Source organism: Pogona vitticeps, chromosome 1 (genome assembly GCF_051106095.1).
Source record: "Pogona vitticeps strain Pit_001003342236 chromosome 1, PviZW2.1, whole genome shotgun sequence".
Taxonomy (NCBI): Eukaryota; Metazoa; Chordata; class Lepidosauria; order Squamata; family Agamidae; genus Pogona; species Pogona vitticeps.
Genome location: NC_135783.1, coordinates 172,764,876 through 172,782,852, shown reverse-complemented (window position 1 = coordinate 172,782,852; position 17,977 = coordinate 172,764,876). Strand labels below are relative to the sequence as shown.

The 17,977-nt window shown below is 39.2% G+C and overlaps 1 protein-coding gene across 1 annotated transcript in view; it reads right to left on the bottom strand.

The window, feature by feature from the left end:
* Nucleotides 1-13,944, bottom strand: part of TWIST2 (twist family bHLH transcription factor 2) — a 35,651-nt gene extending 21,707 nt beyond the window's left edge. Inside the window, exon 1 of the mRNA XM_020806836.3 lies at nt 12,542-13,944. Coding sequence (XP_020662495.1) covers nt 12,582-13,064 — 483 coding nt within the window. The 5' untranslated portion in view covers nt 13,065-13,944 and the 3' untranslated portion in view covers nt 12,542-12,581. The remainder of the gene's footprint in view (nt 1-12,541) is intronic.
* Nucleotides 13,945-17,977: the final 4,033 nt, after the last annotated feature.

The following is a 17,977-nucleotide window of genomic DNA, read 5'->3' as shown; positions in this document are numbered from 1 at the left end:
TTCTGTGTCTCAACAATAGGCATATCATTGTCTCAAAATATTATTGTGAGAAGTGCAGCAAAGTGTATTGATATCTGAAAGATTCATGCTGGCTTGGCCATTCTTGTGTGATGGCTAAAATACAGTACATGACCTGAGAAGACAAATATATATTGCAATTTTTTTTGTCTTTACCAGGAAAGATATACAGCAAGAGTAGAAAAGGAAATATCATAGAACTGTTGGGAGGAAAGTGGCACTACTTCAGGGGGAGACTTCCAGGCTCCGTCCACAGAATGAAGACTATGCTGGCCAGTAACATTGACCATCTTCTGGTCAGAAATGCAGGCAGCACAGTAACCTCTGTCCTTCCTTCTGTATCAGCAACCCTTGAGATAACTTTTTTTGCTCCTTTGGCAATTGCACACTGCTATATTGTTACTACTAACTGCCTTCAGCATTTCACTTATGAAAATGAGGACATCCTATAGCACTCCTATTGTCATATTAAGGACTGGTGCCAGCACACCTCCCCCTCTGCCCTGCCCGCTCCCCCTCTGAGCATTTGCTGAAGGCTCTACTATACTGTCTCCATGCTGTATTCTGCATGCTCTCCAATAGCTTATTCTGCTCTGGCTTAAACAAACACCTTCATTTTTGTCCCATATGTTGTCAGCCCTGCCAAATGAGTTTCCACACCTTATAAAATAGCAAGGATTACACTACAACTTTGGTGTGTGTGTGTGTGTGTGTGTGTGTGTGTGTGTGTGTGTGTGTGTGTGTGTGTGTGTGTGTACATTTAACTTACTCTAATGTGTATGCTCAACAGTATGTTGCCATGTCAAAACCTTCTAGGCACTTCCTATAAGCAAAACTAGGGATAACATGGGGAGAACATTGATCTATGACTGCACAGCACTTCATATAAAGGTGTGTCACTGATGAACAGGATGAAGAAACCACTTGACTTCAACACGGACTTCGAAAGTCAGCCAAAGCAATAAATGACATAGATTACAAACCTGAAAGTTCTAATGGTTTCCTAGTTAAAAACTTCCTTTATGTGAAAAACTGTTAGAACATAGGTATCCAGTTCTTTATGGAATATTTTAAAATAATAATGTACTCTACAAGCATTCCTCAGATCATAGTTTCATGTTTTATATGCAGAAGATAAGATAGACAGATATAATTTCCATGTATGTTTACACACACACACACACACACACACACACACACACACACAGAGCTAACCTTTTTATTTTTATTTGCTTTTCACTTTTTACAGTCCTCTGCAACTTCAATATCTACTAAGTGTATTGATCAAAATTAAATAGCGCTATGAATTAAAATAAACAATTGTTTTTCATGTACGTTTAGATCTGTTCACCACCACCACCCCCGCCCCTTGAACATGCTGCTTCAACTAATCAAGAGTTGTGTGCATTTGAACAGACTGAAGCCAGAGTGGAAGTAGCAAGAGCCTTGACACTTTTAGTAACCATTCTTGTTCTGCACGATTTTACTTTTAATAAGAATCTGTGCTGCTACTAATTATACAGTGTGCCTGTGTCATATTAAGATTAACATTGTTTGCTCTGCTCCATATGTTAGTTGCATGAAGGAAAAAGGAGGGAGAAAAGGAAAGGAAGTTAAGCTTGAGTCCATTAGTTCTTGGCTGTTGCATGCAAACTTCAGATGCTGGAGGGATCTTCATTCCTCATAATTATGATTCTTTAGGGATCTGATCTGAAACGCCCAGTATCCCCACGCAACTCAATTGCCCAGGATAATATAATAAGTTCTTTTAGTTTCTCAAGGTGGTAAAAATCACTTAATCAGAGGATCGTTCCAGATTTCCTGTGTGTAAAAAATAATCTGGTTGTGTTGGAAAAGTGAATTATATGTTAAGTGTCAGAAAAGAGCATGTATAACCCCCCCGAGGTGAAAACATGAGGCAAGCAGCTAGTCTCTTAGCCTGCTGGCAGCTCAGTAGGATTTTATAGATAAGAACCTCTCTTACAACACAGTCCTAAACTTATTTCCTCAACATGTCCCACAGAATGCACTGGGGTGCACTTCCCACAAGGTCAATATAAAAGGAGCATATACTTCCCCAGTTAAAACAGCTTCACTTGGTTACCACTTCTGTTCTAGACACAGTTCAAATTGTTGCTCAGGGAGTATGGAACTGTTTTTTGGTTTGTGTGGAGGGTTCAAGTCTGACAGGCAAGTTGTTATGAATAGGTTTACATCTGTGTATTTAATAGGCTAAATAAATTATCTGTTTTGAGTGTTCTATTCAGTATTCTTAAACTGAGGATCACCATCAAATATACAGATAAATGAAACTGATTAAAGCAGAACATTAATATATCAAGAAAAGGAGAACTATATAAGACCTTATTAAGGGAATGCATAGATGGCTGTCAAGCTGGAATGGGTAAAATGCAGCCCTCCAAACACTGACAGCAAATTCACAAAGTAACACCATGCAAGGGAAAATCCCAGAAGCAGACTCTTCTTTTTAGCAGTTCACCACAAAACAGTGCTCAGGGCTGTTTTTCAGCAAGTATGAATGGACACAAAAGGGGATCCTGTAGACCATCCTGACTGCTGCCATTGGTGTTGTCAATATTCAGGCAGCCCTTTGCTATGTAAAGCTTAGCATTATTTTTCTTGCTGGAAACCGAGGCACAATATTTTGCACCAATATTGGGCCGTTTCCTGTCTTGGGTACACAAGCACAATATCTGAAATTCATAAACAGGAGATTTTTTTAAGAATTGAATTTCCTGGCTTCTTAAAATGAAAGTTTAAGTATATCTGGGTGCCAAAATATTTTGAAGGGCTGCTTTGGACTTAATGAAATGGTGAAGCAAACATGTGGGTGAGTGCAACACATACAATGGAGAACCATACACAGTCAAACTAATGTTGCCATGTCTGCTCCACAAAATACAGACTAGAAAGCTATATTCCAATATTTAAACCCTTTCCTTGGAGTAGACAATCTAAGAAAGAACCTCTATGAAACATGTTGTGTGCATTTTTCCCAAAATATGTCCCCTTGCCTTTCAAAATTACACAACTGCTCTGTCCTTTTGCAATGCAGAAATACTCTGAATATGTGTTATAAAATTGTATTCTAGTGCCCTGGAGATATATGGTAAAATGTCACTTTCTGAAGAACTGTCTACAATTTTTTTTTAAAAAAAGTAAGCCTGCTTTTTTGACTCTTCAAAGAAAAGATACCTTTTGACTGCGACCTTTTAATACCCTGCAAACATCTCCCTTCCCAGCCCACAAAGATGCAACAATGCACCTACTTTAGAATTCTCTTGCTGGTAAGGCACACATGCTCCGTCTTGTAGGAAAGTGGCTGTTTCCCCCCTTTTGAAAGGCCTTTTTAGAGGATTAATATTTCAGCCCCTGCATCCGGGTTCCTTCTAAATAAAAAAGTGGTGAGGACAACCATTCTTTTCCAAGATTAGCAAGAAAGATCTTTTCAGTTTATTTATTATTAAATCTGGGAGTATTTATTGTTTCTTGCTTCTGCAGCGTTGAGTGTGCAAAACAATTTTACTTTTTATAAAATGTATAACTTGAAACCTGTTTGCCTAAAATACCCCAAATTTGGCATACAACAGTAACAGACTGTCTGCTGCAATCACTCCAAATTTGTTGGTGACCTGAATCCAGTTTAAAAGTTATAATTTCTTTTTGTTTCAGCAGACCCATTGTGGAAAATGCTTCGTAGAATGTTGACTTGCTCTGCTGGTGCAATAACCACTGAATTCTTGTGCAGTAAAAATAAAACTAATTTAATTATGTTTTAAATATTCATTACATGTTTTTAATTTTTTATTAATTTTTTTATTTAAAAACAATGTGAAAAGATTACACTGTGTGTTCTTTTAATATGCTTTTATATTATACTGTAACCTGCTCTGAGTACCAGTTTTTTGGCAGAAAGGCAGAATAAAAATAAATCAATCAAATAAATAATAAATTGATTAATATGCCATTTTATGTCTGCAAAGTTATGTCCTTTACACCTCACAACACTCCTGGCTGTTGTCACGTGGAGCATGATCTAAAATCTTAACCTCCCATTCTTAGCCTAAATGGATGACATTTACAAAATATTGATCTTTATCTACTCAGATTTGTTAGTATTGGACTGAGGAAGTCGAAGTAGATTATTTTGCAGTGGGAACAGAGACTGCTTTGGGAAAGAGTCTTGTTTATAAAATAAGTATTGCTACATAGAACAGAAGAAAATATAAGCTTTTAGTGTTTGATAATGCAGAGATAAAGACTGTGCACACCTGTTCCTTAATTTCAGTGGAACATCACTTCCTATTATCCAAAAGAATCCAAGGCAGATCTGTCAGATACATTGAAAAAAGGGAAAAAAAGCTGAATTGGGTGGGATGGGTGGGCAGGAGATCTGGAGTGTTCATCAGAGTCATGGCAACTGGGAACTTCCAGATAACCTCACTTGGATGACTGAGAATCTGTACAGATTCACCAGAGGTTGTGTACCTCTACAGTGGAGACTGGGATATTCTTTATACCAGGGGGAGGAAATTACTGAATATCCATTATGGGAATAAAATCAGAAGAAAATGGAAAAGCAACAATATAATTTTATAAATATGCCCAAGGCGGGGACCATCTTTTTCTTTTCTTTCTTTTTTATTTATTTCTTTTTTTTTTGACTGATTGCAGCATTGGATTCCATCAAGATAACTCAATGACTCAGAAGGCAGAGCCTTTTAAAGTTCTTGAGCAATGTTTTGTTATTATGTTATTAGGTCATGGGACAGGACTTCTTAGAAAAATCATTGACTAATATAATGTATCTGTTAAACGAAAACATTTCCCACTTTTGTCCAGTTCTTTTCTCCTTTTATCTCATGCTTTTTCAAACTGTGAACCTGTGACCACAGGAAGGGACTGCACTTTTTATTTTAGTACATCACCCACCTTCATTGGTTGCTCTACTTTACTTAAAAAAATTGTGGGAGAGCAATGCAAGGATGAAGAATAGGTAAAAATGAGAGGCATGTGAGTGTCAGACATAAATGGTATTTTTGATAGTTAGATGACATACATGATTTTGAAGTCTGAAAATATCTGAGTGGGTGACTTGTATTGCTATTTTTACTGAAAAAGAATAAAAATCATGGCATGCTAAGCCGAAACTATTTTGTAAACATATCAGCGGCTGCTACCAACTCATCTTTGAAACTTGCACAGTAGACTACATTTTACAATTTTCTAAAGGCACTGCTGTCAACATACATGGTAGCTAGAGATTGGGCAAAATCCTGTTGTGCAATGACATGGGGGCAACTCAATGTTAAGCTTGCAGCAGCTGCGATAATGCCAAGATGGAAGTGTTACCCAGGATGCACTTCCATTAATGCACTGCACAATTGAGTGCACGAGGGATGCACGACTACAGGGATGCAAGGTACAGTTGTACCTTGTTGCCAAGTGTAATTGACCAGAATTTGAAAAATAGACATTATTACTCATTGAAAGTGTTTCAGACAAAGGTTGAAGGGACAAAATGAAGAATTTACTTCAATCTCTTTTGTTTTGCTAAATACGTACTTAATGTTTACTACATTGTGCCATAAGTAATTAAAATGGTTGAATTTGAAGAAATAAGACTTCTTATATTATACAATTTCCTGTATTTCAGGGTCTATGTGTGTTGACACAGCGGTCTTAAGGCACCTCAAATATGAGCAAATATGCCATAGGCTTTCATAGGCTACCTTCACATCTGATGAAATGTATTCTAGTTCACAAAAGATACCACTAGATGCCTTGACCTGGTGCATCTAGCAGAATGGCCTAATACAACATGGTGTCCTCCAGAGCTTTTTAATTACAATTTGCATCCACTCTACTTACCAACTCGGGAATCATAGGAAATATGGTTGCTACCATGTGGAGGACACAAGTTGGTAAAGGCTGATGCAGAGAAGATTGAATTTTTTTTAACGTGCAGTATAAACTCAGACTTGTGCAATTTCTGCAATACTTACACATACATAAACAGTTTGTGCACTCAGCCTGGACAGATGACAACCAGTCAGAAAATAGTAAAAATCTCTTGTAAAATTCCTCTGAAGCACACGGCTTTTCACCATAAGGTGATAGTATGTGACGTTGTAATATATGTTTTGTTAATGTTTGTAACGAAAATAAATTTTAAGAGTTTTCTTTAAAAAATCTGTTTATAGAGAGTACACTAATCGTTTCTGAACACTTTTGATAGAATTACATGACCTGATTTATTAATCAGTGTTTAAAATATGTTAATGGTATGAACTAGGCTGTTGGATTTATAGAAGTTGCGCTTAAAAATAAGGAAAATGTAACACAGTGGCAAAAATACTTCTTAAAAATATAAAATGTAGATTCTTCCCACAGTGTTTCCCAAGTAGTTCCTCTACTTAAAAGAAATAGAGATTGTGAAGGATTCACAGAAAACAAAAATCTTGTTCATTGTATATTAAAATAATTAAAAGCCTTAAAATATTTTTCTGCTGAAAAAGAAGCAGAGACTAACATTTGCTTGTCCAAGCTCTGTCTAGTTCATGAAGGAAGACTGCTGTTTCATTAAAAAAATCATCATCCTCTATAATTATGAAAGTTTAAACTTAGTCTACACAGGGAAAAAAATCCATAAACCAGTTGTTTGTGCTAATTTGTCAAAGACATGGTGTTATTGACTTAGTTTTATTCCCTTAATTTGTCAAGGGATACTCATGTTAATGCCATCCAAAGTTACCAGAAAGAAATGTGAATCTGTCACATATGGTTAAACAGTTGCTCAGCATGTTCCTGGATATGTTGGCTTAAGACTGAGTTCTGTGGGACTTGTCTCCTGGCCAGTATCTACAGGACAAAGTGCTCCTGAGTTTAATGGAACAGAGTAAGGCAAGTGCTTGACATTTTCATTTCAGCCAATTGCACCTAGATAGTCTTAGGAAGAAGACAGGAGGGCATGGCGTGCTCTGGTCCATGGGGGTCATGAAGAGTCGGACACGACTAAACGACTAAACAACAAAGTCTTAGGAAAGGGCTCTACCTTCCTCTGCCAGCTTGCAGTCTCTCTCTCTCTCTTTCTTTTTTTCAAAATTTCCTATAATTCTGGAGTATTATTGACCTATCTGCATAGCAATGAAAAGCAGAAAAGAAAACGGGATAAAAGGTGTGGATGGCAGATTGCTGAAAAAAGAATGTTTGCTAAATTCAGATGCTTGACACGGACTGTTCTGCAATTAGATGCATTAACTTAAGAACTGTCTGAAGAAGAGTTAGGACAGAACTCATTTAATGAAAAGTCACAGTAATGCGGATCTTTTAGATGTGTTAGTCTGTTGTAGCATATCGGGGAAAAAGGAAGAGATAAATAAAAAGTAAAGAAGACAAAAATGTTGTGGCAACTGAAAGACTAATTGCTATATTTTAATGTGAGCTTTTGTGGACAAGTCCACTTCCTCAGACATACAAGTTATTTTAAAGGCATGACATTTTGTAGGGGAATACTTGATAAGCGAAGACATTTGCAGTACTCAGACACTGGCTATTATAAAGCTCAGCAATGTTTTTCCCCCCGTTTCTCATAATTCTGGTCTAAAACCACCTCTGATTCTTCAGTTCAAGGAAATAAACCAAAGTTGTCATTTATCTATGACATTGTGCTAAAAAGGCGAAACCTATTGAGAAGCAAACGTAACAACAATTCTTTTGCAAAGAAACCATTACTACGCTAATCAATTGGTTAACTCATTCTTTTCCAAGGGACCGACTGGAAAGAAAAATTATTTTTAAACAAGTTTTGAAACACTGCATGGTGTGCTCACTTTACTTGCTTGATGTCTGCCAGCAACAAAGACCCAGTAGCCCAGCTTTGAACAATGAGTGCAAAATGCGCAATGTCCGCATGCAACTGGTATGGCTGAGGCTCACCACACGAACAAAAAACTCATAGTAGGAGAATGAGCTATGGAGAGTCTGACAGCACTATTAAACTAGAGATGTAATATTTATTTATTTATTTATTTTGTTAGGAAATGGTGCCAAGTAAAAACCACTTGGAAGTAAAACAATGGTTGAAGTCCTGTTTCTGGACGTTGCGGAGTGTAGGGACATTTTTTTAAAAAAATAAATAAACATTTTCTCTCACATCATGAAGCCCTTACAGGGACTGAGTAATCCTGGTCAGTGTTAAGAACTTGTGAGATTCAAGGCATGGGAGGAGGAAGTCTTTAATTATTGAAAATCACCACTGTAGGGATTAATTAGTGAGTTCTTCCCCACCCTTCCCTCAGCCCCCAGGTGTTCCTAACCATGAAATGGATTACTCAGAACCCATAGGAGACTCAGAATGGGAGGGGGAAATGTTTCATTTTCAACAAAGAGCTTTTGCTGGTGATTTCATCAGTTTTACATTATGGAACTTGTATGGAGAGGACTTCAGCCACATGTCTCAGTATTATGTATACTTCCATAGGCTCATAAAATTGTAGAGTTGACTCAATGGCCAAAGCAAGAAATCCTCAGCTAAAGCATCCCTGAGAAGTGACCACCTATTCTCGGTTTAAAAACTGTCAGTGAAGGACAGTCCTCCTCTATCTAAGGCAGTCCGTTCTACAGTTGAACAGCTCTTAGTGTCAATAATGTCTTCCTCATGTTTTAGGCAACATCTCTTTTCTTGTGTTTCTAATCTATTACTTTGGCTCATACTCTCTGGAACTACAGAAAACAAGATCCGTCTTCACCTATTTGAAATGAAGGTAATCTCTCTTTCTCCTCCAGATCAAGTATACTCAGCTCCCTCAACTTTTCCTCACTGAGTTTGGTTTCTACCCTGGTCACTCTTTTCCTAAATTCCTTAGACACTTATCAATGTCCTGCATTTAGTATATGAAAACGAACAGAGGAACAATTAGCTTAACTGGAACAGTGTAATAATTATATAATTTAATGAGATTATATTTTATTAAACAATTCTGCATTTAAAGTTTGACTCCTAGGAATGTGTGGCTTTCTGCTACTGGAAAGTAAATTATCATTTTCATTTCTTTCTTTGTTGAATCTGCATTCAAGTTTCTTATTTAATCTAGGCTTGGGTGGAGCAAATTTAAAGATTTAATATAATTTAAAAGTAACACCTACAAACAGCCTCAATGAATAGATGATGTGTACCTGTGTAACATTAACAAATATTACAAACTTCTAAGCAGTTTGACAATTGGCTGTTAAACACAACGTCCTCTTTCTCCTCTTAGACTTCCAAATTCTTGACCCAAAGGGAAATCCTTACATTGCTTCTGAAATACAACAAAATTGCTGGAAGAAGGTAGTTGTATAGACCTAAAGGATTCCTCTTTCTATGCGCTAGTTTAGAGATGGCATCGTTAGATAATACTTTACATTGTCACTGTCTGTTTTCATACCTTTGAGTCATTTTATGACTCAACAACATAAATTATGTTTGAGGGTTACATAACAATAAAAAGTTCTCCGCAGTTGCTTCAACGAAAACCTACACCCCAACCAAATTCATGGGCCATTGATCATGACAGTAGCTAAGAAACAAGACTGGCAGCAGAGAAAAGCCCAAAGTAAGACCCAAGTAGATCTCTTTAGATTTCACATTCTCTTATTTCATGGGAACCTACTTTAAGCAGAGATGCAATATAAGTCTATCCACATCTGAAGTGTTACCTTTGTCCACTTCATTAGTGGAATGGTTATCTCTGATTTTGTTTAAAGTTACATGGAACACAATGCTAGAATTATCAATCTCTGCTAATTTAATCTTCGTCTGTGTGAGGCTTTCTGCAGCTTTATCATGATGGAAGAAAATGTGCACTAACAATGTGATCCCTTAAATGATTGAACATCTAAATGGTAACAACATTTAAGGGAACAAAAGACGGTGATTTTTAGGAAAAACAAAACAAAACAATGAGTCCCTCCCAGCATTGGTTAGGATTCAGGAAGGTACTCAATGACTGAAGACTGGCTACAGGATATACAAAGGAGTTGTGAAAAGTCCACTCTGGTAAGAATAATGCTTAGCTCTATATTTAGGCACTATGCAACACTTACAAGAAGTCCCATACCATTCTTTCATTTTATTCACAAACTATTTCATAATTCACTTCGGTTGTCTTTACACATGGGAAAATCTTCCTAGTTTTATGAACTAAAAACATTTTTAAAACTCAGACGATAAAATGCACATGGTGCCCTTGATTGTTTCTAGCTTTTTAAAAAAACGCACACTCTTAAATAATATTATAAAGGAGTTTCTCTAGCTCTTAACTAGTTGAAGTTCATGGGGCTTCCTCAGAACAGAACACTGTGGATTACAGCCCAAGAATTGTTCAGTAATGGGAGGCATGATGCATTTATTGTTTTTCTTGCGGAATAATAAAAGCACAATCTAAACTTTGAGCAAAGTATGTGTCTGGGACATTTTACATCTGTTTTCAGAAAAGACAGCCCAGGATTCCCACAAAGTTGATATTTTCTCCCCCACCCCCACCCCACAGTAAAGCCCGCAACGTCAGAAACACACTGGATTTTGTTTGAAAAGCCATTGTTTTATAAAATTCTTTGTAGCTGATATTGAAGCAAAGCTAAGCAAAAAACAAGACAAAAATTACAAAGACAATTTCTCCCTTATTACTATATAATAAACAAATGATTGTATATTTGGAAGTAGATTAATTCTTTCAGTTTATCTAATTTTCCAACCACTTGTTTCTTTAAATAGCAAGACATGTTTACAAATGTTAACAAATATTTTGGAAGAACACACAGATACAAATAAAGCACGACTTTCAAACCTTTCAGGAAAGGTTTGTCGTTTACTTGTTTACTTCCCCCCCAACAACAAAATCCTGTGCATCTCTATTATAATGCTTTCTGCTAGAGTGCTTCACCTCCTTCTTGGTCTTTACCTGTAAATCTTAAAAAGCTACTATATCTAGATCTGAATACTTGTTTTATTAGTGTTGGAGGCTAAAAAACAAACAGAAAAGGTGATGTGTGTGTGTTTTTGTGTGTGTAGGCAATCACAATCTTTCTTCTCACATTTACTGCATTGTACATATTTTGAAATGTGCACTAGTTGAAATGTACACGTGCATTTATACTTTTATTTTTTTCCATTATAAGCAGTTTATGTGGTGTTTGTATTTCTGTGGTGCTCATAACATATAAAATCTTGAATATAATGCCATGTATTTGGCGGAGGCAGAGAACTATAATGTTTTGATCTCCCTCTGAATTAATACAAGGTAACAGTTGTTTTCAGGAAAACTTGAATTCCTTTTTAAATGTCATTTTGAAAGAATAATGAAAGTTTAAAAAATAAAAACAAAAACTTGTCCAATAAGGAAAACACAAAAACAAAACCCAGAAAACTAAGCAAAACATGGGTCTGAATATAAGCCAACAATTTAGAGTAAGACTCAAAACTTCAAGAAAATCTTCAAGAAAATTATATTAACTTTTGATCAAAGGATACAGACCAAACCAGAAACTTACAATAAACCTGGGTCTACTCTTACCTTTCATATACAATGTGTGAAGGAGGATAGTCCCAGCAAAACAAATACTGAAACATCTGTTTGACCTACAAAGTCTCAATATGGCCAGAATGGAGTTAGCTGTTTAAAGAAGGGCTGCCCCCTCACACTTGCCCCAAAAGGACAACACTGTAAAACGCTGAGTGCCTGCTTTCTCCATCTATTCCCAAATGCTTAAAAAGCACACCACCCTTTTATTTTGGGAGAGAGATTTCAGACCTAAGTTGCCAGAACAGCTTCTCTCATCTCATCTTCCTTTTAAAATTCTTTGTAATCTACGCAGACGTGCCAGTTTCAGAATCAGGACTGTTCTGTTTGCCATTCATTCCTTTTGTGGGGTGAATCTTTTCAATGAGTGCCGCACGGCCATTCTCTGGGCTGAGACTTCTATACCTTGTAGAGGCAAACAAAACAGTTCTCCCGCAAAAGATGCAGCATGTTCTGATGAGGCATGGACCTGAATCCTAGAAGCATTACTGAAAAAATTCATGACTGAAAAGATTTTCCTTTGCTTTGATCTGTGATCCTATTTGGATTAGACACAAACGACAGCTAAGAAAACAATCAACATTTTTGTTTTGATCCTTGCTTCAGAATAAGATTACAAACATAAAAAGTTGACCTGCATTATCGCAGGGGAGAAGTGGTTCATTATGAATTAAGCCATGCAGCATCTTCTATCCCCCTCCCCCACATTTTATAGAGAGAGATAATTTAGGCATAGCAAACAGCAAAGGTTACCAGATAAGCCCACTGCGGAGATGAGAGTTTGACATCCCATCTTTCCCCGATCTCAATGCCTCCTGTCTTTTGCCCTTTCTCTCCTTCTCCTGCCAGCCACCACCCTTCACCCTCCATTTGTGAAGCCTAGTGTGCAGAGCTGCAAACATACTGAGCTATGTCCAAAAGGATACGAACAAGCTACCTACCACTTTGGCATTTGCGTCGATTTTATCCCGATGCTGCTGGCTAGTGCGAGGCAGACATTGACCAAGCTCCTTCCATCCTCCACACCGAAAATGCGTAACTGAGCCGCTCGTGTGCCACATAACTGCAGCTGGTCATCTTATTGTCCATCTCGTCACTCTGCAGCACCTGATAGAGGAAGTCTATATACCTGGCAGCCAGCTTTAGAGTCTGGATTTTACTGAGCTTATCAGAAGGCAGCGTTGGGATGATTTTCCTCAAGGCAGCAAAAGCTTCATTGAGGGACTGAGTCCTCTGTCTTTCTCGGACATTGGCAAGGATCCGTTGGCTTTGGAGTTCCTCATATGACTGAACACCTGGGCTGGTCTTCTTTCCCCTCTTGCCTGGGTTAGGGCTCCCATCTTCACTAGACTTCTTGCTATATCTTCTCTTCCTCCCATACCTCTTTGGCTGCCTCTCCAGCTCCTCTTCGCTTGTCCCCAAGCTGTCCACAGGAGAAACAGGAGAACTGGAACTTTCTTCCATTCTTTCTGCAAGGAGGGGAGGGAAGGAAAAGAAGGCTCCCCCCCTCCTTCAGTGGTGGGTGTCTGTGTGGATGTTTTTAAAGTGTGCTTTAAATTCCTGAGACACAGCCCTTGGAAAAATAGGAAGGGTTTTGCTGAGCAAACGTTTTCTAGGTCTCTTGAAGGGATCCTATTTCAAGGACCAGGCTGTGCAAAAAATTGAGGTCTTGGAGAGAGGAAGTTATTCTAACTTTTTTGGAAACTTTAGCTGAGCTCAGTTGCTAAATAGTTGTCAGAAATGAGGGAGATGGGAGGCTGCTTTCTGATTGGACCGGCAAGCCAGTGGGAGGAAAGCAGTTCGCTCAGCTAAACTTTTATAGTTTTATGTTACAGTTAACAAAATTCTGGATGTGTACTTACTATAAGGCACCACTATAACTTTAACCCCAATGAAATACATATATATGTGGCAGTGTCGAGCCCTTGAAAACAAACACATCAGCGAGGATTTGTTCACTAGCGAATATTCTGCAAGCTTGCTAAAGTTTCCTAGCAACAAAGGAAAATTTCAGATGGATGCTCCAAATCATAGTAGATGTTTAAGCATGAGGCTTAATTTGGGGTGGGGTAGGGCATTGGAAACTTCTGGAGAATGGGTCTTTCTAGCTACTACCGCCAGCTACACAGTAAAGTGTGTAGAATAATAACAAAGATATCAGATTGTTCTCAGATTTCCCCCCTCTTTTATGGAAGGCAATTCATCCCTCTTTTACAGCTGTTTTCATTCAATTGTGGTTTGATATGCATGGTCAATTATGCTTAATTCAATAACATTTTAATATGGATTTTCATCATACCTTATATATAAGCTAGGTAGATATATAGATTTCAGAAAAAGGGATTTTTGCTGAGTATCAACAGCTCCTGCCGAAGGTCTCAGTTTCTCTTCTGGTAAAACCGCCTTTCTAGAATCCTGGAGAACTGCAGGCAGTTATTGCAGGGAACACTGAACTAAATAGATGAAAAATCTTATTTTGAGCATGACACCGTCTTACACTGCATAGGCTTACTTCAGACACATGACTGTCTGTGGAGTAAAACACAACAAAGCAAAAGCCCACTTTCAGGTAAAAGCTACCTATCTGGCCTTTGCCCTAGTCCACAAACCAGTTGTATTTGGACTTAGGAGACTCTAGTCCTGCATCTTACATGCCAGACAACACACGGATGGCCAAACTGTCACCAAGGTGTAGATCACATGTCTGCATAATACTTCCTGGCATGTCTATCATTCTTTAGAGTGCTCATAGCATTTCACAAAACATTCCTAAAACCTGAGGTACCTTTTAATCCCCTTCATGGATTGCTGCCTTGTCGTGGCGAAGGGGCTTGAATAATTCAGAGAAGCTATGGGCTATGCTGTGCAGGGACACCCAAGATGGACAGGTCATAGTGGAGAGTTCTGACTAAACGCAATCCACCTGGAGCAGGACCTGGCGATGCCACTCCAGTATCTTTGCCAAGAACGCCCCATGATCAGAAAAAAAAAGCTAAAAGATATGACGCTGGAAGATGGGCCCTTCAGGTCAAAAGGCGTCCAACATGCTACTGAGGAAGAGCGGAGGACAAGTACAAGTAGCTCCAGAGCTAATGAAGTGGTTGGGCCAAAGGTGAAAGGACGCTCAGCTGTGGACGTGCCTGGAAGTGAAAGGAAAGGTATAATCTAAAGCAAATCCCTTATGAATACACAGTGGAAGTAAAGAACAGATTTAAGGAACTCGATTTGGTGGACAGAGTGCCTGAAGAACTTTGGATAGAGGCTCGTAACATTGTACAGGAGGCAGCAACAAAAACCATCCCAAAGAAAAGGAAATGCAAGGAAGCAAAGTGGCTGTCCAACGAGGCCTTACAAATAGCAGAGAAAATAAGGGAAACAAAATGCAAGGGAGATAGGGAAAGTTGCAGAAAATTGAATGCAGACTTCCAAAGAATAGCAAGGAGAGACAAGAGGGCCTTCTTAAATGAACAATGCAAAGAAATAGAGGAAAATAACAGAAAAGGAAAAACCAGAGATCTGTTCAGGAAAATTGGAGATATTAGAGGAACGTTTTGTGCAAAGATGGACATGATAAAGGAGAAAAAGGGGAGGGACCTAACAGACGCAGAAGAGGTGGCAGGAATACACAGAGGAATTATATCAGAAAGATTTGGATATCCCAGACAACGCAGATAATGTGGTTGCTGACCTTGAGCCAGACATCCTGGAGAGTGAAGTCAAATGGGCCTTAGAAAGCCTGGCTAACAACATGGCCAGTGGAGGTGATGGCATTCCAGTGGAACTATTTAAAATCTTAAAAGATGACGCTGTTAAGGTGCTACATTCAATATGCCAGCAAGTTTGGAAAACTCAACAGTGGCCAGAGGACTGGAAAAGATCAGTCTGCATCTCAATCCCGAAGAAGGGCAGTGCCAAAGAATGCTCCAACTACTTACTGTACAATTCCACTCATTTCACACGCTAGCAAGGTTATGCTCCAAATCCTCCAAAGTACGCTTCAGCAGTATGTGGACCGAGAACTCCCACAAGTACAAGCTGGAATCCGAAGGGGCAGAGGAACTAGAGACCAAATTGCTAACATGTGCTGGATTATGGAGAAAGCTAAAGGTAAAGGTTCCCCTTGACAATTTTTGTCCAGTCGTGTTCGACTCTAGGGGGCGGTGCTCATCCCTGTTTCCAAGCCAGCGTTTTGTCCGAAGACAATCTTCCGTGGTCACATGGCCAGTGCGACTTAGACACGGAACGCTGTTACCTTCCCACCGAGGTGGTCCCTATTTGTCTACTTGCATTTGCATGCTTTTGAACTGCTAGGTTGGCGGGAGTGGAGAAAGCCAGAGAGTTCCAAAAAAAGTCTACTTCTGCTTCATTGACTACGCAAAAGCCTTTGACTGTGTGGACCACAACAAACTATGGCAAGTCCTTAAAGAAATGGGAGTGCCTGACCACCTTGTCTATCTCCTGAGAAACCTATATGTGGGATGGGAAGCAACAGTTAGAACTGGATATGGAACAACTGATTGGTTCAAAATTGGGAAAGGAGTACGACAAGGCTGTATATTGTCCCCCTGCTTATTCAACTTATATGCAGAATACATCATGCGGAAGGCCGGACTGGAGGATTCCCAAGCCGGAATTAAGATTGCTGGAAGAAATATCAACAACCTCCGATATGCAGATGATACCACTCTGATGGCAGAAAGTGAGGAGGAATTAAGGAAGCTTGCAATGAGGGTGAAAGAGGAGAGTGCAAAAAATGGCCTGAAACTCAACATAAAACAAACCAAGATCATGGCCACTGGTCCCATCACCTCCTGACAAATAGAAGGGGAAGATATGGAGGAAGTAACAGATTTTACTTTCTTGGGCTCCATGATCACTGCAGATGGTGACAGCAGCCACGAAATTAAAAGACGCCTGCTTCTTGGGAGGAAAGCAATGACAAACCTTGACAGCATCTTAAAAAGCAGAGACACCACCTTGCCAACAAAAGTCAGAATAGTCAAAGCTATGGTTTTCCCTGTAGTTATGTATGGAAGTGAGAGCTGGACCATAAAGAAAGCTGACCACTGAAGAACTGATGCCTTTGAATTGTGGTGCTGGAGGAGACTCTTGAGAGTCCCATGGACTGCAAGGAGAACAAACCTATCAATTCTGAAGGAAATCAAACCTGAGTGCTCACTGGAAGCTGAGGCTCCATTACTTTGGCCATCTCATGAGAAGAGAAAACATCCTGGAAAAGACCCTGATGTTGAGAAAGTGTGAAGGCAAGAGAAGTGGATGACAGAGGACAAGATGGTTGGACAATATCATTGAAGCAACCAACATGAAATTGACAGATCTCCGGGAGGCAGTGGAAGACAGGAGGGCCTGGTGTGCTCTGGTCCATGGGGTCACGAAGGGTCGGACACGACTAAATGACTAAACAACAACAACCTTTTAAGGCTGTTGTTATGTGCTGTCAAGTTGCCTCTAATGAATGAATGAATGGCCTCCACAAGATCCTTTCACTAACAGCCCTGCTCAAGTCCTGCAAACTCAAGGTTTCCCTGGCTTCCTCTTGAGTCTACCTCTTTTCCCACTGCCCTCCACTTTTATGAGCATTTTGTCTTCTCATGGTATGTCCATATTATGCTAACCTCAATTTGGTCATTTTAGCCTCCTAACCTTTCAAGGTGTGGTAGTTATCAACACACAGTATTAGCAATATGTGTGGTGCTGAGGCTGCGAGTGAGCAGCTTGCCTAAGATTACCTGTGAAGTGCATAGCATAAAAAACAGGGATTGCAACTTCCCGGTTCTTAGTTTGTGGCTCTGGATGATTCTGAGCAGGGAGTAGCAACATTTGCTACCTCTTTTGTTCTTAAGCTTTTTTTCCCCATGGTAATAGAAAAGATGAAGGAGGCAATGAGAAAACAGGGAAACAGATTTCATCTAGATCTCTCATAAAAGTTTGTGTTTGAACCAGGACGACTGAGCAATAAAGGTGTCCCCTGCAACCTCCCACAGCCATCATGCGAAAGCAGTATATGGAGTCCAAAGGAAGCTCTATAGAAAAACATGGCATCTGGTGCTGCACAGCAGTCAGACAGTGCTCTCCCACCCCTCCATTTAGGAAATGGCCAAGAGAGACTGGAGACTGAGAATAAGTTTTGCTCTCCAGTTAAGCCACTAGAGAGCAAAAGGCCAGTTAATAGGGACTCTATGGATCTTTGAGGGTCAAGAAGAGGAAATTCTTTACAGTGCAGAGACCTAAAATAGCAGCTCCAATGAATGTGACCTGTCTGTTGCAGATGGAGGGCTAGCTTGTAACTGCAGCTCTTTCTAGTCACATCATGTCCTACTTTAACCAGTCCTGTTCAAAGTCTGACAGGGAAAAGT